Genomic DNA, 23360 nt, shown 5'->3' with positions numbered 1-23360 from the left:
AGGCTCCTCTTTTGAGGAGGTTGGCTGTAAAGGGGGTGAAGAAATGGAGTGTGCCTTAGCCGGACGAGTGGGATCCAGCAAAACGATTTCTGGAAAGATGACCGGACTGTCTGCCCGCTTGCGTGCTCACGGGAGTGATGCGGCACAGACCAAAAGTGGACAGAGGTGAGAAGCTGCTGAAGCAGTATCCTTGAGTGGGTGGGAGGAAATAGGGCTCAGAGAGGTTAGCAGCCTGCCCGAGCTCACACAGCAGGGAAGTGGCAGGCGAGACTCCCAACCCTGCTCTTTGCACTAAATCGTGTGTGTTGCCGATTCCACCCCCGCCCGCCCCCGAAGTGCAAGGATGCCAAGGTCACCTTCTCTTCACAGCATCCTCGTGGGAGACTCGGCAACACCATGCCGTGGGTGTGGCGGACACAGCGCGCTGTGGCCCAGAGGGAGGGTCCTGTTGCCTCCTCTCACTGACTGAAGACTGAAGGGTGCACAGCGCCCCCTCCCTCGTGGGCGTTCGCGTCACTTTCTCCCACCCGTTGCAAGCGTGGTCCCTACCGGCGAGCTTTCCCGAAGAGAGGCAGCTGGTCTGCGTGGGGCCGGTGGTCCGGGCCCTCTGCCGCTGCCCACTCGGGGCAGGGCACCTGAAGCCGAGGCGGACGAGACTCCTCACCCGGAAGCGGGGCTTGATGGGTGTCGCTGGCCCTGAGAGCGCACCCGGCTGGGAGGAGGGGAGGCCACGGCAGGACTCTGCCGCGGAAAAGGGGAGAGACGCTCGGGCAGCGGGTGTAGCCCTTACGACTGCTTGCGTTTCCGGAGAGGTCAGGTGCATCTGGAAAATAGCGCTGAGGTTCTCACCGCAGCCGTCCAGTGTGACCCTCGACGCGGCCATTGAAGGAGGTGTTCTTATGTTTCCATTTTATGGAGAGGCTGAGAGGAGGCTCATGGCTGTGAGTGACGGCCGGGGCTGGGGCTTGGCCCCCGAGCCCGCACCCGGCGGACTGGGAGAGAGATCAGACAAAGAACTTCCTCGTGAGCGTTGCGGTGTTTCACTGTGTGGATCTGCCGGGTCCCCCTCACGGGCCCCTGCTTACGCTGGCCTCGCTGTGCTGCTGTCTGCAGGGCTGCAGGGGACGGGCCCCGCCCCTCCTGGTGCAGGCGTGTGGGGACACGCGGGGCAGACTCCTCCCGGGGCGAACGCGGGTCCCGGGGCGTGTACGTTCTAATTCGGAGAGAGGATGGAAGCCACCCCCAGCAGCGAGGGGAGAAGGGCTGTGACCCCTGCACCTTTGCCAAGTGTCTTGTCGAGCTGGTTGCTCCATGGAAAATGGTGTCTGTGTGGAATTAATTCGCGTTCACTTTATCTGAGTGAGACTGTACAGGTGTTTTCTTGTTTGAGAGACGTTTGCCTCGTCTGTTTCTGTGAACTGTGTGTTCGCGTTCGTTGGGCTGTTGGTCTTTTAGTGTTTATGGGAGCTCTTCATATATTAAGGACTTTATGATGTGAGTTATGAATATTTTTCTCCAGTTTGTCATTTGTCTTTTGACTTTTTGGGGGGAGATGGTGTTTGCCGTGCAGATTATTTTTACTGTAGTTAGATTTACCAATCTCTTTTACGATGTCTAGGTTTTGTATCCTACTTTAAAAAATTTTTTTAATGTTTATTTTTGAGAGAGAGAGAGACAGAGTGTGAGTGGGGGAGGGGCAGAGAGAGAGGGAGATGCAGAATCCGAAGCAGGCCCCAGGCTCCGAGCGGTCAGCGCAGAGCCCCGCACGGGGCTCGAACTCAGGAACTGTGAGGTCATGACCTGAGCCGAAGAGCTGAGCTGAAGTCAGACGCTCAACCGACTGAGCCATCCAGCGCCCCATGAACTACTTTTTAAAAATTGTGGTAAAGTACACATAAAATTTGGGGCGCCTGGGTGGCTCAGTCGGTTGAGCGTCCGACTTCAGCTCAGGTCACGATCTCGCGGTCGGTGAGTTCGAGCCCCGCGTCGGGCTCTGGGCTGACGGCTCAGAGCCCGGAGCCTGTTTCAGATTCTGTGTCTCCCTCTCTCTGACCCTCCCCCGTTCACGCTCTGTCTCTCTCTGTCTCAAAAATAAATAAACGTTAAAAAAAATTAAAATTATAAAAAAAGTACACATAAAATTTATCATTTTAGCCATTTTATTTTTTCAAGTTTATTTATTTATTTTGAGAGAGAGAGTGTGAGCCGGGGAGAGGGAGAGAGAGAGAATCCTAAGCAGACTCTGTGCTGTCAGTGCAGAGCCCCATGTGAGGCTCCATCACATGACCGTGAGATCATGACCTGAGCCAAAATCAAGAGCTGGAGTCTTAACCAACGGAGGCGCCCAGGTGCCCCTCATCCTAGCCATTTTAGAGTGTGCAGTTCGTTAGTGCAGACTAAGCTGTTTGGGGTCGTTATTTCTGAACCATTTCTAGTCTTTTCCATGCTTCAGTCTGTTAGTGCCGGTGCCTGCTGCTCTCACAACTGTGGCTTGCAGGTGTGGTGGGCTGATGCCCATCTCCTCCCTCCACTTCCTCAGAATCGTTCTGGCTGCCCTTGACCTCTAGAATCTGTGCGTCCAGTCCAAAACGTTCCTCTTGGTATTTTTATTAGGGTCACGTGGAATCTGGAGATGGGTGTAGGGAGCACTGCCATTCACGATGCCGAGTCCTCCTGTCTCAGCACATGGCGGGGCTGGGGGGCCAGGGTCCTTCCTGGCTTTGCGGCTGCCTGCTGCCGGTTCGGAACCGCCTCCTTCTTGGGGACGCGGGGCAAGCTGGACCGATCGCTGTGGCTCACGGGTGCGTGTGCGTGCAGGCGTGTGTGTGCGTGCAGGTGCGTGGTGCGTGCGCGCGCCCGCGTGGGGAGGGGCTGTAGGCCCGGGCTCAGGCAGCGGTGGGACCTTGGGAGCGGACTTGGGGCCTTCATTAAAATGTGCGTGGCCGTGCCTCACGCACAGACCAGCGTGCTCAGCGTAAACCTGCAGCTTGGGGAATTGTCACAGATGGCGTGCCCCTGCGGTTGCCCCTCAGACGAGGAGCAGACACGACCAGGCCCCCCCCCCCCCCACCATGCTGTGGCGCCTCAAACCGTTAGTTCCACAGGGCGGTGGGCAGCGTTTGGGGGCGCCTGGTGGTGCCCTCCGCGAGCCGGCCGAGTTCGGAGACAGGACTGGCTGTGCTCCGGGCCGGCCGAGGGGTGGACGTGACTGGGGGGGGGCGGAGGGCAGGGTCCAGTCCCCCCCATGCTGCCGCCCGTGGGCACCTGGCCCCAGTCGGCCTGAGGGGCGGCCCTTCCGTATCTTTTCCTCTAATTGGGTGCTAATCTCTCAGAGGTGACCGGGCCAGACCTGGGCAGGGCCAGCACGTTCCCTCCGAGGCCGCCGGGGCAGGGTCCTGGGCTTGTCTCTGGAGGACTTGGTCTGGGTGCTGGTCCCCGGGCCAGGCATCCAGCAGCACCTTTGTGTGGGTCCTGAGGAGCCTCCTCTCCCCGCGCAGGGCGTGGTCGCCGTGCGGAGCCAAGGTACACACGGCTCTGCCAGATACAAGGCAAATACAAGCAGGTACAGCACCACAAACGAGAGAGGAGGGGTGCGGCCGCGGGCAGGGGAAGAGACGGGGTGGGGGGCTGAGCTAGAGAAGGTGGCTGGCCTCTCCCTGCGTCCCGGGGAGTTTAGGCCCGTGAGTGGGTGCCCTGTGAGAGCAGGAGTGTGTGTGCGTGTGTGCGCGTGTGTGTGTGCGTGGAGGGTCTCACCAGCTGCTGCCCCGGGGGACAGTCAGGGTGCTTGGCCCCTGACTCCTGTAAGAGCCCTGGACCCACTGCTCCGGTGGGGGGCTCTGCCCAGGGGGCCTGCTGCCCTCAGGTCCCTCACACCCAGGGCTCCCCTCCACCAGCCTCCGTGATGGGTGGAAAGGCACGGGAAGAGTGGGGGGAGACGGTTGGCAGGCAGCCCGGAGAAGGGGGAGCCGGGGGGAGCCCAGAGAGGCCCCCGCCCGGGGGAGAGAGACGCGTGGCCAGATACCTGGAGCCGACGCAGACTACTGCCCTTGATAGCTGTGCGAGTTGGGCAAGTTCCTGAACTCCCCTGAACGTGTGTCACCTCAGCCGTGATATGGGGCGGGCTTTGCCTTCCCAGCGAGGTGATCGCGAGGAGCAGCGGGCTCGTGGGCGAGCCGCTGAGCTCACGATCGGTGGTGAGCGGTACGATTGTCACGTGGAGAGCAGGACGTGTGTTCCGGCTGGTAGACGGAGAGCGCTGGGGACGTCCTCTGGGCTCCCCGGGACTGAAGCCCGCTTCTGGACACAGGTACCCACGTTCCTCTGGAGACTTCGCAGCAGCCGCTCCCTTCCAGTTCAAGGCCGTTATTGCCGAGAAGGGACCTGGTTTCTCCGTGACCCCTTCTGAGACCCTGGGCCTCGGCAGCCGGAGAGGCTGGAGTCCGTCCTGCGGTGCCAGCCGGCTGGTCAGCCAGACCCGAGTCCCTGCTCAGAAAGCGGGGGTGGGATTCGCAGGCGTGCACTAAGCCTGGGTCCTCCGCGGCCGTGCGCTGGGGAGCCGGTTCACCGCTTGCATAAGTGGGGCGGGGAAGCGAGCCTGTTTTTGCTGGCAAGAGCGGCCGCGAGCTGCAACAGAGTTGAGAAATTTATCTCCGTGGGCATGTTTTTCTGATTATTGACATTTGCAAGTTTACTTGAGGAGGGAAAAAAAAGTAGAAAAACAGCAAAGCTGTTTCAGCTTCTGGCACCTGACCTTAGGTCTGGAATGGGGCTCCTCCCCGCTTCCCGGAGCTGTGCCGTAGAGCCCCCCACCCCAAGGGGGCTCCAGTGCCCCGGGGAGTGGGCTTGCGTGGGGCTATAGGGCCTCAGCTCTCTTCCTCTTGAGGAAGGGGAGGCAGGGAGGCTGTGGACCCCCTCCCTTAGGGCTTCGCGGGGGGAAGACAAGCATTTGTCTCAGGGCACAGGGGTCCGGCTACATCCCTGTCCAAAGCAAAGTCATCAAGTATTAAATAATAAATCTGTCAATTGTGTGTTTTCAAGCTGAGACAGATAATAGACGTGCTTCCTGACCTCCCAGAGCTGACGACCCCACGTGGCAAGATGCCAGAGGCAGGAGTGGGGGCAGTAGGGAGGGACCTTCAGACTTCACAGACAGAGACTGGGGCTTGGCCGGAGCCTGTGAATCGTTGATGAGACCGGGGATGGGCTCGGGCCTCCTGTCCCCTCCACGCCGGGCTGCCCCCGTCGGCCCACAAGTGCCTGGCATTCGGGGAGGAGATGTTGGAGCTTGTTTTCGGGAGCGGATACTCTGCAGATATTGGGCCCCGGTGACGTCTTGCGGCCTCTGCGGGACCCTTTCCTTCACAGGAAGCTGGGGAGCAGGGTGCCGTCGTGCGTCTGACACTAGCTGTGGGAAGAAGGAAGAAAGCTCCCGGCCCTGGACTGCCCGCCTCCCCTCTCCTGACTCTATGACACGTCCTGGTGGAGCCGGAGGGGAGAGGGGGACAGCTGGTTTGTTCTCCAGGTGATTGGAGGATACACAGAAGGAAAGATAGGGCTGGCTCCCGTCAGGGGCTGGGGCTGGAGTCTCCCGCTCTCCTGGCTTCTGTCTCGGCCCCTGAGGACCCCCGCTGCTGCCCTCTGTGGCCTTTCTGTTTGGTGCCTTTTCCAGCTGTTGCGTCCTGATGGGATGCCCCTCCCTGCGGCTCCACTGGTCAGACCCCCCCCCCCCCCACTCAGTGTCCCCTCCCTGGATCCCTCCACACATCCTGATGTTTATGTCAGGGCGGCCTGTATTACAGGCCGTTGTAGGTTCCCTGCAGGGTTTTGTGTGGGGTTCGAGGATGGCAGTGTGGACAAAGAGGAGGCTTGGTGCATAGTAGGTGTTTGCTGTTAGTGCTCCCTGAGCACTTGTGACCTGGCACAGGACGGGCACAACCATCCTGAGTTCTTCAGGAGGGCGGGCCCTGGCCCCACACAGCTGGCAGGTGCTACAGGGGTGCTGCCTGTTCAGTGTCGGTGCGCAGGGTCAGCTCCGCCTGGCGCCCCATCGCCGGGGGGCGGGGGGAGCGACTGAACAAGAAGGGACTCTCGGGGGCACTCTGCTCACCCGCTGTGTCTCTTTCCTTTGGCCCTTCCCTCTCAGGGAGACTTGCTTTGGGAGGGGGGGTTCCTGGCTGCTTCAGGGAGCAGACAAACAGAGGCACGCGGGGAGGGACCATGACCTTGAGTGGCCCAGGGGTTGGGGCCAGCGGGGCTGAGGGCCCCAGGGCAGTGAGGGAGCACTGGGCCCGAGGGCGGGGGAATGCACTCTCCCCCACCTGAAGGAGCCTACTGTCACCCTTTCCTGTCCCCTGTCCCCTTGTTCTCTGCCCCACCTTCCCTCCTCCTGAGGCTGAATGACTTGGACAGACCCAGGCTATGTAGCTTCTTTGTCTTAAGTACCTGTACACGTTCATTCTGAGAGTGACGCGGCTCGTAGAAAATCCCCAAAGTAGAGGAAGACGGGAGGAGATCACTCTAGTCTCAGCCTCTGGAGGGCTGGGCGGACGTGGCAGGAGGCCAGGGGCCCCGAGGCTCCCGCTCGGCCACGCGGTGCCACGGCCCGGCTCAGAGCCTCGTCAGGCGTGGGGCTGAGTGGGGGGCTGGGTTGGCTTCAGCATGTTTGTTTCCTGTCGGTCTTTCTTGTCTGTCTGTCCATCCAGTGCGTACTGCTCTCAGAAGCACAGTTAACACAGTGCTGTTCACAGGTTTTGCAAGAAATGTACCTCGCACAGTTTTTTTTCAGTAGGCTCTGCCCAGCGTGGGGCTTGAACCCATGACCTTGAGATCAAGAGTCGCAGGCTGTACCTACTGAGCCAGCCACGTGCCCCTAGAAGAGACATCTTTTGAAGAAGGACTGGAACAAGCAATAGTTGCCAATAGCTGGTTTATAATTAATCACCCTCATTAAAAAAAAAAAAAAACAGTGACTCAGTTTTAAAGATTCAGAAAACCATTACTCAAGCTCCTTGTCAGAGGGAGGCCCTCACGCTGCTCCCAGAGCTCTGTTTTTGTGGACGAGAAGAAAAGCCTATTTATTTGCTATTTCTCTGAGCTTGCCAGTGCTTTGCCATTGTTAGAGCGAGCGGGGAAGGAACAGCCCGTCGTTCAGGCTGGTCCCACACGCGGCAGGAGCTTCCGTGGGCGGGGTGGGGGGAGGTGACCCCCAGAGCCGGCAAGTGCAGAAGGGGGCTCCCTCCGGCTCCACAGCGTCTCCTGGTTGTGCCAGGCTCCCCGCTGCCCAGCGTGGGGCTTCCCGGGGCACGGTGGGAACGCAGCACGGGGTGGGGGGGGTGCTTTCCGTGCGGAGCCCCTGTGCCCGAGGGTGCCTCGCAGGCACCCTACATTAAGCGTTTACTAAGCACCTACCAAGTTCTTTGATGAGTGCTAGCGGGAGCTCACCGTCTCGCAGTCATGGTTGGGGATGGGGACGGTGTCCTGTGAAGGTGCCAGTGAAAGCGTGAGCCCCTGACCTCCACCTGGACCCGCATGCGGCCTCCCGTCTGTAGGGTGCTGTGAGCACCACGCACACCAGCAGGCAGTCCGCGTGGCAGGGTCTCGTCCTCCTTCCCACGGTGCTGGCGATTTGTGCGTGAGCTTGACGTCCGTGTGAAGTTTTATCCCTAGAGCCGCGTTGTCGGTGGAAAACGGAAAAGTAGAACTGGATGTGGTGATCAAAAGTGTCGAGTGGTAAAAAGAAAATCTTAAAAATAAAAAAATGAACTTGGCTGCCTGGTTGGAGCATGGGACCCTTGATCTCAGGGCCATGAGTTCAAGCCCCACTTTGGTGTAGAGATTACTTAAAAATGAAGTAAGTCTTAAAAAAAAAAAAAGTGTTGGGTGGGTCTGGTCTTCTAAGCATAACCTCATTCGGGCGCACGTGCAAGTCATCATGTGGACCGGACATGCCCATCAGGGGACCTTCGGCTTAAACACACTGGACTGTGTGTTCAGTCCTGAAGCAAAAGGACACGTGTGACACGTCCGAGTACCTCTCGGGGGGAGTCTTGGGCAAATGACCCAGCGCTGCACGTGAGAAAGTCGAGAGCCACGCTGCGACATAGAAAACCCTGGAAAGGACCCGCCGCCCTCAGTGTGGGATGGGAGATAGCGTGAGGGAGACAGCAGCCGGGGGGGCCTAGTCCAGCTGGGGGCTGAGGGACGGCCTCAGGGAGGGGATAGTCAGGCTGAGACCTGACACAGGAAGTCGCGTGGGGAGTGGGGGGGTGGGGGACCAGGAGGCAGAAGTCCCTGTGCGCCTCACGCTGGGGACTCCCGCGGGGACAACACCAAGCCTCGATGGGTTTTCTAATCGAAGGAGTTGGGGGCCGGGGCGGCTTCGGGGGTGGGGGGGTGGGAGGCCGTTGCCCTAATTGGGCCGAGGTAGCTGTGGCCCGGGGGGCCGGCGGGCGGTCTCAACAGGTGGGCAGTTCTGACTCCTGTGGCTTCTCGTGTCCGAAGCAGAGTCCTTCCTGGTTGCTGTGGGCTTACGGGGTGTCCTCTATGTGCCCAGAGGTGCTGAGTGATGTGGTGACCGCCCGGCCTGGGGCCAACGTGACCCTGACCTGCCCGGGCGAGGAGACTGGAGACAGTGCCACGGTTCACTGGCTGCTGAGGAATCGGGTCCCAGGCTCACAGCAGGAACGCGGTGCTGACGTGGGAGGGAGGCTTCTTCTGAGGTCGGTGCAGCTCAGCGACTCTGGAAACTACTCCTGTTACCGAGACGGCCTCCTGGCTGGAACTGTGCCTTTGCTGGTGGAAGGTCAGTTGGGTGCTCAGAGCGCCCCGGCTGTCCCTTTCGACTGCTGTTATTTCTTTGGCCCGACACCTACAGGGGAAGACCCACTGACATCTGCCAGCAGTGAGACTGGAGGAGGCTCCTCGTGGGTGGGGGCGCGTGGCTGACAGGGACCCCACCCTGCTGCCCGAGGCCGAGACCTTCTTCGAGCTCCTCCTTCACGGCTTAACCTCTGTCCCCTCGGTGTCCTCGCTGGCAAATGTGGTTAATTTTTTAAATCTTTTTAATGTTTTTTATTTATTTGAGAGAGAGAGAGAGAGGGAGAGGGGCAGAGAGAGAGAGAGAGAGAGAGAGAGAGAGAGAGACAGACTCCAAAGCAGGCTCCAGGCTCCAGGCTGTCAGCACAGAGCCCGACGTGGGGCTCGAACCCAAAACCGTGAGATCATGACCTGAGCTGAAGTCAGACGCTCAACCAACTGAGCCACTCAGGCGCCCCTTTTTAATTTTTTTTTTTTTAATATTTATTTATTTTTGGGAGAGAGAGAGAGAGAGAATGAGCGAGGGAGAAGCAGAGAGAGAGGGAGACACAGAATCCGAAGCAGGCTCCAGGCTCTGAGCTGTCAGCACAGAGCCCGACGCGGGTCTCGAAGTCACAAACGGCGAGATCCAAGGTCATAACCTGAGCTGAAGTCAGACACTTCACCCGACTGAGCCACCCGGGCGCCCCAAATGTGGTTAATTTTTTACTTGCTTGGAGTTGTTGCAGAGATTGAATGAGTGAGTGTATGGGGGGGGCTGTTTGGCCTCAGGGCCGTGCCCCCCTCACACTGGCCACCCTTTCCCTCCAGCCCCTCCCGAGGAGCCCCAGATCACCTGCTTCCGGAAGAGCCCCCTCAGCAAGGTGGCCTGTGAGTGGGGTCCTCGGAGCCCCCCCTCCGGGACGACCAGGGCCACGCTTCTGGTGAGGAAGTTGTGAGTATCTGGGTCGGGGTGTGTGTCTGCATCCTCATTGCGGGGGCCGCCCCCCCCCCACAGCGGCCCCGCGGGGGGCGCTGGCGGCCAGCAGTTCCCAGACACCCGATGTCGATGTCGTCAATGCAAAGTCATCCTCTGGGTGGGGAGGAGGGAGCGGGGACTGGCCGGGGCGGGGCCACGCCACCAGCGGGGGTCATTTTCCTTGTTTAGCAGACGGAGGAGCTGAGTTGAGAGACTGATTAACTTGTTTGAGGCCATCTTGCTGGTAGTTGCTCTCCTAGGAATCACATCCCAGCCTGTCTGGTTTTATTCAAAATGCCAGATCTTGGGCGTTGCCCCCAGGGAGAGATGTCCCAATGCCAGGAGAGCTCCTTATCGGCTCCGGCTCCTTATCCGCCTTGACTGGGAGCCTTTATCAGGTTCCTTCCACTAGAAAGGCCTGGAGAGGAGCAGGCTGGGGCCTGGGGGAGCGGGGCTGGGGCAGGAGGTGGAAGATGACCCTCTGGTTAGTCCCTCTCGGTCCCAGAGCCTCAGCCCTTGCTCCGGGCATTTGCAAGGGAGTCTGAGCTGAGTTTTCAGAGCGTCAGGAAACCCAAGCAGTGACTGCACCGGGGGACCGGTCTCTGCCGGGTCTGTCTGCAGAGTGTCGCGTGCTAATATTAATGCTTCCGGCTCCACGTAGAGCTGTGTAGATGCCTGTCTGCAGAGGCACCGCCGCCCATGGGGAGAATCGGGACCATCTGGAACCTACAGCCGGGTCGTTCGGGTGACAGTTTGGGGCCTGGCAGGTGTTTGTGCGCAGCCTGCTCTGGGCAGAGGGCTGACCCAGGTGACGCTTGAGCTGCCGGACTTTGTGTGGGGGCTCATGCTTCCCTCCAGCAGCTGCTGGCACCTGGGCCCCCTCCTGAATTGACCGAGGTGGGGGGGAGCCGCCACAGGGCCCTGCGCCTGGGGGGATCACACGGGCCCCTGGGAAGAGGCACGTGCACGTGGGGACACCCTCACCCCCTGTTCTGTCTCCCCGGTCCTTCCCTCGAGCGCTGGGTGAGGTCAGCAAGAGCCTTGGGCTAGGCGCTTACTAGAGCCCCACCCCCCCACCCCACCCCCCCCCCCACCCCGGATGGAGGTAGGATGGTGTTGGAGGGAAAGAGGCGATGACTCCCACTGGGAACGCAGGAGCAGGTTTCCCAGAAGGAGAGAATTTGCCCTGGGCCCGGGGTCTAAACCTGAATCAGCAGTGATCTGTCCCCCTGAGGCAGGGCGAGTGGCTGCTGGGGCCTTGCATGCCCACACATGTCATAAGTGGGGAAGTCTCAGGCCTCCGAGCCAGGTAGGCCCCGATCTGACTCACCTCGAATATGTGAATATTTTGTCAGCCTGCCAGAAACTCTCTTCCTCCTCGTGATGGTTCGTGATTGGGCCTGGCCTTGATCCCCGCACTGACCTGACCGTGAAGGCTGTCCTGGTCCCCTGAGGGGAGGGGGAGGGGGGGAAGGGTCAAGAGCACTCGGCCTGCAGGAGGCGGTGTGCCCGGCTGCCCACCCCCCTCCCAGAAGGGGCAGGAGCTGGTGGTGAGGCTGCGTGTCCTGTGTGCAGCGGGACCAGCCCCATGGGAGACTCGGAGGAGCCGTGCCAGTACTTTCCGGGGCCGCAGACCTTCTCCTGCCAGCTGGCAGTCCCCGAGGGGGACAACTCCTTGTACGTGGTGTCCCTGTGCGTCAGCAACGCTGCTGGGAGCAAGTCCAGCCATCCCCAAACGTTTGAGGGCTACGGAATCCGTGAGTAGGCTCTTTGGGACCCCCGCCCTCAGCTGCCTCTGTCCCCTCTGACCGAGGGCCCCTCGAGACTTCGTGGGGGGCAGGGAGGGGCTGGCTGTGGGGTCTGCTGAGCTGGTGCCTCTGGGCCCTTACTTGCCAGAGGGGAAGGGGGCTGGGGGAGGGGGAGGGAGAGGGGGCTGGGCTGGGGTCCTGCTCGCTCCCCGGCTCGGCTCGAGCGTGCCTGCTCTTTCCCCACAGTGCAGCCTGACCCGCCTGTCAATGTCACCGTCACTGCTGTGCCCGGAAACCCCCGCTGGCTCAGGGTCACCTGGCGGGACCCCCCGTCCTGGAACTCCTACTTCTACAGGCTGCAGTTTGAGCTCCGATACCGGGCCGAGCGGTCGAAGACGTTCACAACGTGGATGGTAAGTTCTCCTTCGACTTCTGGACGGAGAAGGGCGCTGGGTCCTCGGGGGCAGTGGGAAGGTTCTGGAAAGAATAACGCGGCTCCGGGTCCTGCTTTGTGAGTCGCCGCCCGAGTGGCTGTGGGTGAGTCCCTGAACCGTTCTGAGCCTCCGTCGTCCCGTCTGTCAGGCAGGAATGATGGCATGGGGCCCTCCTCTTCGAGGCTCTGTGTGGGAGGATGAGTGTGACCCGGGGAGGCAGGTGTGCCGCGGGTGTGACAGGCGGGCTTCTGTGGGCGCGACATACAGCTTCCGCCTGCAGGGGCGGGGGCCCCGGCCCACTCTGGGCCGCAGGGGTGACGGTGCGGCCAAGTTGCTCACGGGGCCTGAGACGGTGCAGCTGGGGCGCGGGGCGCCGAGGGCACGCTGTCCCCGGGGAGCCGCCGACCCGAGCCCCCTCCCCCCACCCCAGGTCAAGGAGCTCCAGCATCACTGCATCATCCACGACGCCTGGAGAGGCGCGAGGCACAGGGTGCAGGTCCGGGCCCGGGAGGAGTTTGGGCACGGCTCCTGGAGCGCGTGGAGCCCGGAGGCCGCGGGTGCCCCGTGGACAGGTACCGAGTGGGGTTTGGGCGGGTACCCCGGTCTTAGCAAAGTCAGCCCAAAACCAGGGCTGAAACAGCAGCCGCTTTGGAGAGAGGCCAGCCTGGCCTCTCCTGTGCTGCCTGTGGGTCCCTGGCGACGCGTGCTGCTGTCCTGCGGCCACTGGGACGCGAGCGGTGCCGGGGGAGGGGGGGATCGCTCCACGGCTGGGGCGCCTCGGAGAATCTGTAGCTGTATTTAGTGAACCACAGTTACTAATATTTCCTATTTTTAAAAAGATGTTAAAGGCAGGGGTGCCTGGGTGGCTCAGTCAGTTGAGCGACCGACGTCGGCCCAGGTCGTGATCTCGTGGTCCGTGGGTTCGAGCCCCGCGTCGGGCTCTGTGCTGACAGCTCAGAGCCTGGAGCCCATTTCAGATTCTGTGCCTCCCTCTCTCTCCGCCCCTCCCCAGCTCATGCTTTGTCTCTCTCCCTCCCTCTTAAAAATAAACCAACATTAGGGGGCACCTGGGTGGCTCAGTCGGTTAAGTGTCCCACTTCGGCTCAGGTCGTGATCTCACAGTTTGTGGGTTTGAGCCCCGCGTTGGGCTCTGTGCTGACAGCTCAGAGCCTGGAGCCCATTTCAGATTCTGTGCCTCCCTCTCTCGGACCCTCCCCATTCATGCTCTGTCTCCCTCTCTCTCAAAAATAAATAAACGTTAAAAAAAAAAATAAACAAACATTAAAAAAAAAGATGTTACAGGTAAAAATAATTGCCTTTGGGGAATGATTGAAATTACTGTGGTTGTGATAGAACATGAAAAATTCTGCAAAAATATGAGAAAAATTATCATCAGTATTTTTGCCACCTAGAGAAAACCAGTGAGAGAGAACATTTTCATAGGTTTCTTTCCTTTCCTTAAATATGTGTGTGAGTGGGGGGGAGAATACTGTGAGCATTCTCACATTAAATACTTTTGGAAATGTAGTGTGTGGTAACTGCATGGTTAATGTTTTTTTAAGTGTTTATTTCTTTTGAGAGAGAGAGAGAGAGAGAGAGGGGGGGGGGAGAAGCAGAGAGAGGGAGACACAGACTCGGAAGCAGGCTCCACACTATCAGTACAGAGCAGGACGTGGGGCTGGAACTCATGACACTGGGATCACGACCTGAGCCGAGATCAAGAGTTGGACGCTCAGCCACCGGGCCACCCAGGTGCCCCCAGTGTCTTGTCTTTACTTCCGAAATTTTCATCAAGTTAGTACGCTCTCACGGCGAAGAAGCAAACCAGGCTTCTGGGAACAGTGGCCCTTGTCCCCCACTTGCCATCTCCAGTCCTGCTTTTGCGGAGGAAGCTGCTTGGCCTGATGCTCCTCGTTCTGCTGGTGCCTCCCGAACTCCGAGCAGCAGGCCAACACAGCTGCCTTGCCTTTTTCCTGAGGAAACGATTTGAGATGTCTTGAGACATCTTGATTCCTTGCTGTGAACGGTTAGGATTCAGCAGACCCAGAGCCAGCGCAGGAACTTCTCAGATCGCAGTGCGTGGAGAGGCCGTCCAGCCTCTGGTTGAATGCTTCCAGAGGTGGAGAGCTCACTACCCACTGCAGCAGCCCACTCCATTGTTTGCAGTGTTTCCATTATAGAACGGCTTCCACACGGGCTTCAGGCTGAGCTCTCGTTACCCCAGAAGCACCATCGAAACAAATGAGTTGTTCTTAAATGCCAGGCAAGTAAAACAAAAAAGGGAAGACATGTGGATAAAGAGGAAAAGGTAGAAATGAGGGGAAAAAAGCGATTGCCCAGCCCCACCTGGCTGGCACGTCCTCGCACTGCAGCCCCGGGGGGAAGGCTCGCACACAGAGGTTGGTGTTCTTCCCCCGGAAGAGACGCGGCGTTCCCCCTTCCCCCCTGCTTTGCCACATGAGGCCCGTGCCTTTCGTGTCCCGGGGGAGCCGGACGAGTTGCCGTGGGCTCTTCCTAGTTGGATGCGCTTAACGTCCGGTGCAGGCTCAGATCTTCGCCGGCCCTTTTCCCGTCACCCGTCCGTCAGGGGCAGCAGGCAGGTTTCTGCCGGACCCTCTTCCCAAAGCCTATTTCCCGCAAGGACTCGGGTGGGGAGGGAGGCCTGAGCCCTCTCTCTTACTTAGGGGGACCGTTTAAATCCATGGGGACATCCCTCAGGCTAGATTGTGGTGACCTGTCCATGGGTCGATTTGTACACACTTGGAGCCCAAACACGCTCCTCTTCTGAGTGCTGAACCTGACCGGGGCCCCGGAGCCTTTGCGAGGGGAGAGAGCTGTGCACAGCCTCGTGTGCGGGAAATGCTTTGGGCGCACACCTCTTCGCTCAACCCCTGGATCCAGATGGTCGCAAACGGCTCCAAGAAATCGCTTCGTTGGAAAGTTCTTTCTCTTTAGAAATGCTTAATCGTGGTGCAATTTGCACACATAACTTAAAATTTACATGGTAACCGTTTGTAAGTGTATTAAAATGAAAGTACGTCCCCACGTCCACACCGCTGTGCGGCTGTCACGCCATCCATGTCCCAGAACTCTTCATCCTGCGAAACTGAAACCCTGCCCCCGTTAAACAGCGCCCCCGCCCCCGCCCCTGGTGTCGCCGTCGCCTCTATGCGTTTCGCTGCTGCCGGGCCTCATATAAGTGGACACCCCGCGGCTGTCCCCGTGACTGGCCTGTCGCCGTAGCGTCGAGTTCATCTGTGTAACACGAGTCAGAATCTCCTTCCTGTTTGAGGCTGAATAATATTCCATCGCGTCTTGCGTAACTGCTCCTCTGTGGTCGGGCCCTTGGGTTCCTTCCACCTTATCTCTGTTGTGAAAAATGCTGCTGTGAACACGATGTGTATGTATCTGTTCGGTCCCCTGCTTCCCGTTCTGTTGAGTACAGACCCAGAAGTGGAATTGCTGAATCACATAGTAGCTCTATTTTTAATTCTTTGAGGAACTATCGGGCTGTTTTCCACAGCGGCTGCACCATTTTACATTCTTCTCTCTTTTTTTTTTTAACTTTTTTTTTTAATGTTTATTTATTTTTGAGACAGAGAGAGACAGAGCATGAACAGGGGAGGGGCAGAGAGAGAGGGAAACACAGAATCTGGAACAGGCTCCAGGCTCCGAGCCATCAGCCCAGAGCCCGACGCGGGGCTCGAACTCACGGACCGCGAGATCGTGACCTGGCTGAAGTCGGACGCCCAACCAACTGCGCCACCCAGGCGCCCCAGCATTCTTCTTTCTTTAAATTTATTTTGAGAGAGAGCGTGTGTGCAGGTGCAAGCAGGGGAGGGGCAGACGGGGAGAGAGAGAATCCCACACAGGCTCCACACTGTCAGTGCAGAGCCCGACACGGGGCTCGAACCCACAAACCGTGAGATCGTGGCCTGAGCCGAAATCAAGAGTCAGACGCTCAACTGCTCACCTAAGCCACCCAGGCGCCCCCGCACCGTTTTGCGTTCTTATCAGCAACGAACAGGGTTCCAGTTTCTTCACATCCTCATGATACTTGTTATTTTCTGGTTTTGTTTGTTTGTTTGTTTTGAGACTCGCCGTGAGGCAGTACTGTGGTTTTGATTTGCTTTTCCGTAATGATTAGTGGTGTTGAGCAACTTTCTGTGTGCTTCTGGCCACGGGTGCATCTTCTTTGGAGGAGTGTCTGTTCAAGAGGAAAGTTCTTCCTCGTGTCAACCCAGCACTGCCCCCCGGGGTAACCCGAGCCCGTCGGCTGGTCTGCTCTGTGGGCCTCCGGCCCCGCATCCGCCTGCCTTTCTCTTTCCAGGCTGTGGTGCAGCCGGCCCGACCCGCGGGGCTCCCCGTCTGGCTGCCTTTTCCTGCACCGGGTCTCACTGGCGGATGTCCCTCTTTAAATGACTGACCCCGTCCCCACAGAGGCAGCGCCAGCCCCGAGGACAGCCTCTGACGTTTTCGCTGTCGTTCCTGTGGCTGGAGCGAGTGTGGGGCTCACACACCGCACCTGGCTGCTTCTCGCATCAGCCTCGGAAGCGCGGAGACCCCGTTCTGTGCGTGTGTGGTTTCGGGGGGTCTCCAGAGCCCCAGCGGTAAAGACGCCGAGAGACAGCCAGCTGTTCCCCCGCTGTGGAGGGCAGAGCCAGGGGGTTTGGGCTGGACACCAGGGAGCGCCGTGGGCGTGAGGGTTAGCGCCCCACCGCCAGCACAGTCCCAGGGCTGTTGGGCTTGTCTGTGCCCTGGCATCAGGGCGCTCCCCAAGCGCAGGACCCCCGCGTGCAGGCCGCGCCTGCCCCCTGGCCTCGGCCTGGGGGTGCTGACCTCTGGGGGACGCGGGGGTCGTGGGGAGCACGGCGGAGCGCGGAGTCAGGGCTGGTGACCCATCAGAGCCTCGGCCGGGCCGTGTGGAAAGTGGGGACGCTGTGGTGCGTCTCGTTCCCTTCGGGGAGTCGTCTGTAAAACGAGCTGCAGCCTGTTTCCCGAAGGAAATGCTCCTGGTGACGTACTTTCTGCCAGTCCGTCCCGGTTTCCGGTGCCGTCACACCCGCGTGGGTCGGGGAGCCAACGCGTGCACCCGGCGTGTCCTCTGTGCGCGTGGGTCCCGGCTGCCCTGCTCGGTGCTCTGTGCCCGGGTCCCGCAGGGCAGGCGGGTGTCGATGAGCACGCCCAGTGTCGCTTTGCCTGTCTGCTCATGGCCGGGCACGTACTGTCTCCTGTCCCGGCGTGTCGGAGCCTGGAGGTCCGGTGGTTGTCTTGTGCGGCCGCCAGGCCGGCCGGGACCGAGAGCCCTGGTGAAAGTCTGCACGAGGCCGGAGAGGAGACGTCCTTCCGCACACGGGGCGTTGTCAGGCCGCGGCCCAGACAGAGCCGGGGAAGCTTCACGGGGGTTGGGGGAGGGGTTGTGTCGTGTCCTGGAGGGTGTGTGGGACTGTCCCCACAGAGAAGGGGACAGCAGGCCGGCTGTGCAGCGAGCACAAGGTCCAGCACCTGCACAAGGTGGCTTGGGATGAGGCAGGTGCCGGAAGGCCTGTTCCAGGCAGGGGGGGCTGGTGCAGGGTGGAGAGGGCCCGTGCGGCTTGGATCCTCCCCCCCCCCCCCCCCCCCCCGAGCTGCTCCGGGAGGCCAAGTGTCCCCTGACAACTCTCGCAGGCGGCGGCCAGCCCCTCTCTACCGGGAGGCCGCCCTCCAGGCCCCTCCTCCCGCGGCCCCGACAGGGTGGCATCGAGCGAGCCCCTTTGCAGAGCGAGCGTGGGGCGGGGGCCTGGGCAGCCCTTCGGACCCGCTCCCCCAGCATGCTCCCCGCGTGCGGCCTGGCCCCGGGCGGGTGCTGGGGCTTGCGGGCACAGGAGCCCTTGGGGTGTCCCGAGGCCGGAGCTGGGGGCCTCCCCGAGCCCAGGTGGGAACGGCCGGGGTTCAGGAGCCCGTCGGGCACAGGTTTCTGCAGAGGCTGTGCCCCGAGGGGCCTCCCAGGGCGGCCGCCAGCTGACCCCCACGCCTGGCCGCTCACTCGCCTCCCCGGTCCAGCGGCCCCAGGCACCTGCACACGTGTGTCCCACCACCCGGGGGGGCCGCACCGGTGAGCCCTGCCTGCACGCTGCCCGGTGCACTCACTCCTGCGCGCTGGGCCTCCACCGGCTGTGACATTTCTGAAGAGAGCTTTAGGGCCATATAAGGTTGCCAACTTTTAGAGTTTCATTCATTTTTGAGAGAGACAGAGACAGAGACAGAGTGTGAGCAGGGGAGGGGCAGAGAGAGGGGGAGACACAGAATCCGAAACAGGCTCCGGGCTCTGAGCCGTCAGCACAGAGCCTGATGTGGGGCTTGAACTCCCGGACCGCGAGATCATGACGTGAGCCGAAGTCGGACGCTCAACGGGCTGAGCCACCCAGGCGCCCTGTGGTTGCCAACTTTTAATTTTGCTCAGTAAGGATGCGAATAGTTAAGTAAAATGTAGCTGTTGCCATATTGCCATTTTCCATCGTGTCATAAAGAAGGGGTGAGACGCTTCGGCAGCCAAGCTGCTCCCCCGAGGTTTTCTCCTGTGGCCTCAGACTAGGGGGCTCTCTGCGGACCACCCAGGGGTGCTTGGGGCCCGGCCGCAGGGGACTGTCAGCGCCTCCGTGAGGGCTTTGGTGTTTGCACCACGGGAGGAGCAGTGATTGACTTTCTGGTTGGTGGTTTGTGGCCTGTGTAGGCAGGTGGGAAGCAGGGACTGAGCCCAGAGTGGGTGGCCCTGCAGACAGCTGTCCCCTGGCCCCCTTCCTGCGGGCGTCTGGCTCTGTGGTTCCTCCCCCTGTCCCTGTCCCCTCACCTCTCTGCAACCTCGGCCTCCTTTTTTCTTTTTCCGCTTTTTATTCTTGGCCCACTTGTTTCGCTCTCTGTACTCCTACCCCTGAGCCCTGCCCTTAACTGGTCATAATATGCAATTTAAAAATATTTTCTTAGAAAAAAATGTATGTTCTCTGCACCTCCCCGGTTTTATTGAGATATAATTGACATATCATGTCGTATTAGTTTCAGATGTCCAACTTAATGACTTGGTATTTGTATATGTTGCTGAATGATGATCACACTGTCTGTCCGTCATCACACATAATTACAGACAGTCTGTTTCTTGTGATGGGAACTTCTAAGATCCAGTCTCGGCAACTTTCAAATAAGCAATGTGGGCACTGTTCACTGTGGTCGCTGTACTGTGCGTCACATCCCCAGGACTTGTTATTATTTTGTAAAAAATTTTTACAAAGTTTCTTTATTTATTTTGAGAGAGTGCACGGGAGGGACGGAGAGAGAGAATCCCAAGCAGGCTCTGAGCTGCCAGCACACAGCCTGATGTGGGGCTCGAACTCACGAACTGAGAGATCGTGATCTGAGCTGAAATCAAGAGTTGGACGCTTAACCCACTGAGCCAGCCAGGCAACCCCCGCCCCCAGGACTTGTTACGTTCTTTGTTCCCAATTTTGAGGCCAGTTTTTATTTATTTATTTATTTATTTATTTATTTATTTATCTATCTATCTATCTATTTATTTATTTATTTTAATGTTTATTCATTTTTGAGAGAGAGTGTGTGAGCGGGGGAGGGGCAGAGAGAGAAGGAGACACAGAATCCGAAGCGGGCTCCAGGTTCTGAGCGGTCAGCACAGAGCCCGACGCGGGGCTCGAACCCACAAACTGCGAGATCATGACCTGAGCTGAAGTTGGATACTCAACTGACTGAGCCCCCCAGGCACCCCAGGTCCGTTTTAAAACAAATACCGTGCACCAGGCTGCGGTACTTTCCGCGCATGTGATCTCAGGTGATCTGTCCCGGAGGAAGCTGTCCGCCTTGCTCAGAAATGAGGAGACGGTGTCTAAGAGAGGTTATCCTGGACTTCTCTGTCCCAAAACCCGAGCAGACAGACTCAGACCAACCCTCAAGTTCACGGAAAGAAGTTTCTTGTTTTAAGAACTCGTGTGAAAAAAACGCCGAAACTCGTGTGTGGTCTCTGTTAGTTCACTGATTTTGTGACGAATGTGAAAGGGCCTCCTGTCGTCTCGGAAATCGTCACACGAGGAAAACCCGCAGTGGCAACACGCTTCATGTTTCAAGTAGTCTTCTTCCTAAGTGCTTCTCCGTAATCGAAATTTTACTAACTACATGGTTCTTGAGAAAAAATGTGTTAAATACTAGGTTCACAGAGATGAGCAAGATACAGTCTCTGAATCTGAGAAATGTTCAATCTAGAGATGGTTTTAAAATAAAGAAAAAAAGTGCGTTCTTAGAGCCAGAAAGATTGGTCACTCACTTCTTACAAAACTGGGCAAGTTGTTGGACGTCCCTGTGGCTGTTTCCCCGTCTGTAGAATGGGGGTGAGTGACGGGACTGTGACAGAGTGACCGAGTGCTGTCCCGAAGCCTGGACTTGTGAAGTCATGTGAAGTAGGAGGCTGGCACGTGGTAGGTGCTCCGTAAATGCAGGCTCTCATTACCGCCACGGCCACGTCCGGGGCCGCGGGGACACGAGGGACACGGGGATACGGAGCTGCGGGGACACGGGGGACACGGGGACACGGGTGTGTGTTCCTTCTCTCGCCCAACTTGCCGGCTGGGGGGAGACGTTAGGAAATAGAAATGCTTTTGCCTAAACAGGAAAGCACAATGCGCTCCCTGACGTGGGCGACGTCTCTCTGAGCCTCAGTGTCTTTGTAAACCTGAGCTCACGGTGCCTGCCTCCTGGGGACGCTGAGTGTAAAACGGGACAGAACTGCAGGTGCCTGGACCCCTCGGGGCTGGTGCGCCGTGGCCGTCCACAAAGGCTGGTCCCGGCAACGTTCGTGGTACTTTCCTGGCGGTCTTGGCCTGACTGCCCTTGAGCCCTGGTGTGTCCGTCTGTAAAGTGGAAATGGTTTTTATTCAGAACAATGCAAAAGACTTTACCTTCTCTCTCTGGGGACAGAATGGTCTGAATCAGGGCCCCATGGTCATCAAGGTCACCTAAGACTTTTAAAAAGTCTCGTTATGTGAGACTTAATTTTAAGGTATTTTGTTAATAATGTTTATTTATTTTGAGAGAGAGAGAGAGAAAGAGAAAACGAGCTGGGAAGGGGCAGAGAGAGAGGGAGAGAGAGAATCCCGAGAGGGCTCCGTGCTGTCAGCACAGAGCCTGACGAGGGGCTTGAACTCGGGACCCTGAGATCACGACCCGAGTCGAAGCCAAGAGTCGGATGCTTCACCGACCGAGCCACCCGGGCGCGCCTGTAGAGCCTTTAAAACCCCTGATATCTGGGTCCCAGCCCCGAGGTTCTGAGGCCACAGACCAAGGATGGGATCTAAAGAGCCACGCAGGAAGGGAACGTGGCTGGGCTTCGGAAGCCCTGGATCGAGTGACCGTCTGTGGTCAGCTGTATTTCCCGACAGGGCTGCCCCGACTCCTGGTTTTAGCTCTCGTCGGTGCCCCGTGCCCTGTGCTCGGCCGGCCGACACCCGCTGTGCACTGTTTTCCGCTGGGCACTGGCTCCTCCCCGTCTTCCCCAGGCTGATCTCGGGCTGACTGGCTGTGTGATCTTGGACTGGCTGCTTTCCCTCTCTGGGCTCTGTTTCCTCTGCACAATGGGATGGTGAACATGCTCTGGTGTCCCCTCCAGGGCTGCTGCTGTGTGTTTCCTGCCCTCCTGGGGACAGCACTGTCCTGCTGGACATTCCCTCCTGAGCAGAAGCGTGGTCACCTTCTCTGTCCCCTTATCCTACTCCTGGTTCAGGTTAGGCTCCGTATCTTTGTGTAAACTGTTTCCGTAGTGTTTTTAACTTCTCAACGGAAAAATGATGGGCTGGAAAGAAAATATTTAAACCCCAGAGCATTCCACCCGTGGCCTGTCACAGTTCAGGCCCTGGTCCCTCGGGCCCACGCTTGCCGCAAGGCCTGTCCTCATGTTGGTGCTCTTGCTTTGATGCCTGGCCTCCTGTGGCGGGGTGGGGGGGGCGGGGTTCTGCAGAAATACTGTTCCCAGGAAGGGGGGCCTCCTGTGTGCCTGGACCATGTCCCTTACTGGGCAAAGCCTACCAAACCCACCCAGGCGGATGAGAACTTAACTATTTTTTGTTGTGAAAGGTGAATAGAAGAAAATTAAAATGTTGGGGTGCCTGGGGGGCTCAGGTCATGATCTCACGGTTTTTGGGTTCGAGCCCCATATCTGGCTCTGTGCTGACAGCACAGAGCCTGGAGCCTCCTTTGGATCCTCTGTCTCTCTCTCTGCCCCTCCCCCACTCACGCTTTGTCTCTCTCTCAAAAATAAACACTTAAAAAATTAAAAAAGGGGCGCCTGGGTGGCTCAGTCGGTTAAGCGTCCGACTTCGGCTCAGGTCACGATCTCGCGGTCCACGGGTTCGAGCCCCGCGTCGGGCTCTGGGCTGACAGCTCAGAGCCTGGAGCCTGCTTCCGGTTCTATGTTTCCCTCTCTCTCTGCCCCTCCCCCGTTCATGCTGTGTCTCTCTGTCTGAAAAATAAATGTTAAAAAAAAAATTAAAAAAAAAAAATTAAAAAAAAAATTTTAATGTCAATAGTGCTTCCATCCAGTGACTTGTTCTGTTTGTTTGTTCCCTGTGTGTAAATATATATGTATGTATATAATGTATAATAAACAGTGATATAAATCTCTTTCTTCCCATCCAAGTACTAACTAGGCCCAACCCTGCTTAGCTTCCGAGATCAGATGAGATCGGGCGTGTTCAGGGTGTTATGACCGTGGACTAAATCTCTTTCTTTAGGGACTTTACATCAGACCGTATGAGCCTCCCTTGTCTTGTATTTTTCGTATAACTATATTCTCAACATTTTTCTCCTTTATTTTTATTTCTTTTATTTTTTTAATTTTTTTTTTAACGTTAATTATTTTTGAGACAGAGACAGAACATGAACAGGGGAGGGGCAGAGAGAGAGAGGGAGACACAGAATCTGAAACAGGCTCCAGGCTCTGAGCTGTCAGCCCAGAGCCCGACGCGGGGCTCGAACTCACAGACCGCGAGATCATGACCTGAGCCGAAGTTGGCCGCCCAACCGACTGAGCCACCCAGGGGCCCATCTCCTTTATTTTTAAAGACTGTTGCAACCTATGGCTATCTCCTAACTTACATAACTACTTAATTTATGTAACGAATTTAATTATACATTTATATATAGTTTTGTATGCAATATTTATATATACTGACATAACTAATTGTCTAGGGCTGGCTACCAGCTTATTCTAGCGTAACGTTCTTTTCGCCAACACGGCAACGAGCTTACTCTGGGAGAGTTCGGGGTCTGTCCGTCATTAATTGTGACTCTTCCGCCCGCAGAACCCAGGAGCCCCCCAGCCAAGACGGAGGCGCCCCCCTCCACGCAGGTGAGTGGCCAGGACAGCAGCACCTG

The 23360-nt window shown here is 58.1% G+C and overlaps 1 protein-coding gene across 2 annotated transcripts in view; it reads left to right on the top strand.

Moving 5' to 3' along the window:
* The window catches only part of IL6R (interleukin 6 receptor), a 43212-nt gene that overhangs the window by 5613 nt on the left and 14239 nt on the right, over positions 1–23360 (top strand). For both annotated transcript variants that reach the window (XM_042976732.1, XM_042976733.1), the window contains exons 2-7: positions 8552–8800; positions 9625–9748; positions 11348–11529; positions 11767–11933; positions 12385–12526; positions 23288–23334. In XM_042976732.1, the coding sequence (XP_042832666.1) occupies positions 8552–8800; positions 9625–9748; positions 11348–11529; positions 11767–11933; positions 12385–12526; positions 23288–23334 (911 nt within the window). The remainder of the gene's footprint in view (positions 1–8551; positions 8801–9624; positions 9749–11347; positions 11530–11766; positions 11934–12384; positions 12527–23287; positions 23335–23360) is intronic.

The sequence above is a fragment of the Panthera tigris genome, chromosome F3 (assembly GCF_018350195.1).
Source record: "Panthera tigris isolate Pti1 chromosome F3, P.tigris_Pti1_mat1.1, whole genome shotgun sequence".
Lineage (NCBI taxonomy): Eukaryota > Metazoa > Chordata > Mammalia > Carnivora > Felidae > Panthera > Panthera tigris.
Note: the sequence above shows the minus strand (reverse complement) of the source record. Positions and strands in the feature narration are given on the sequence as shown.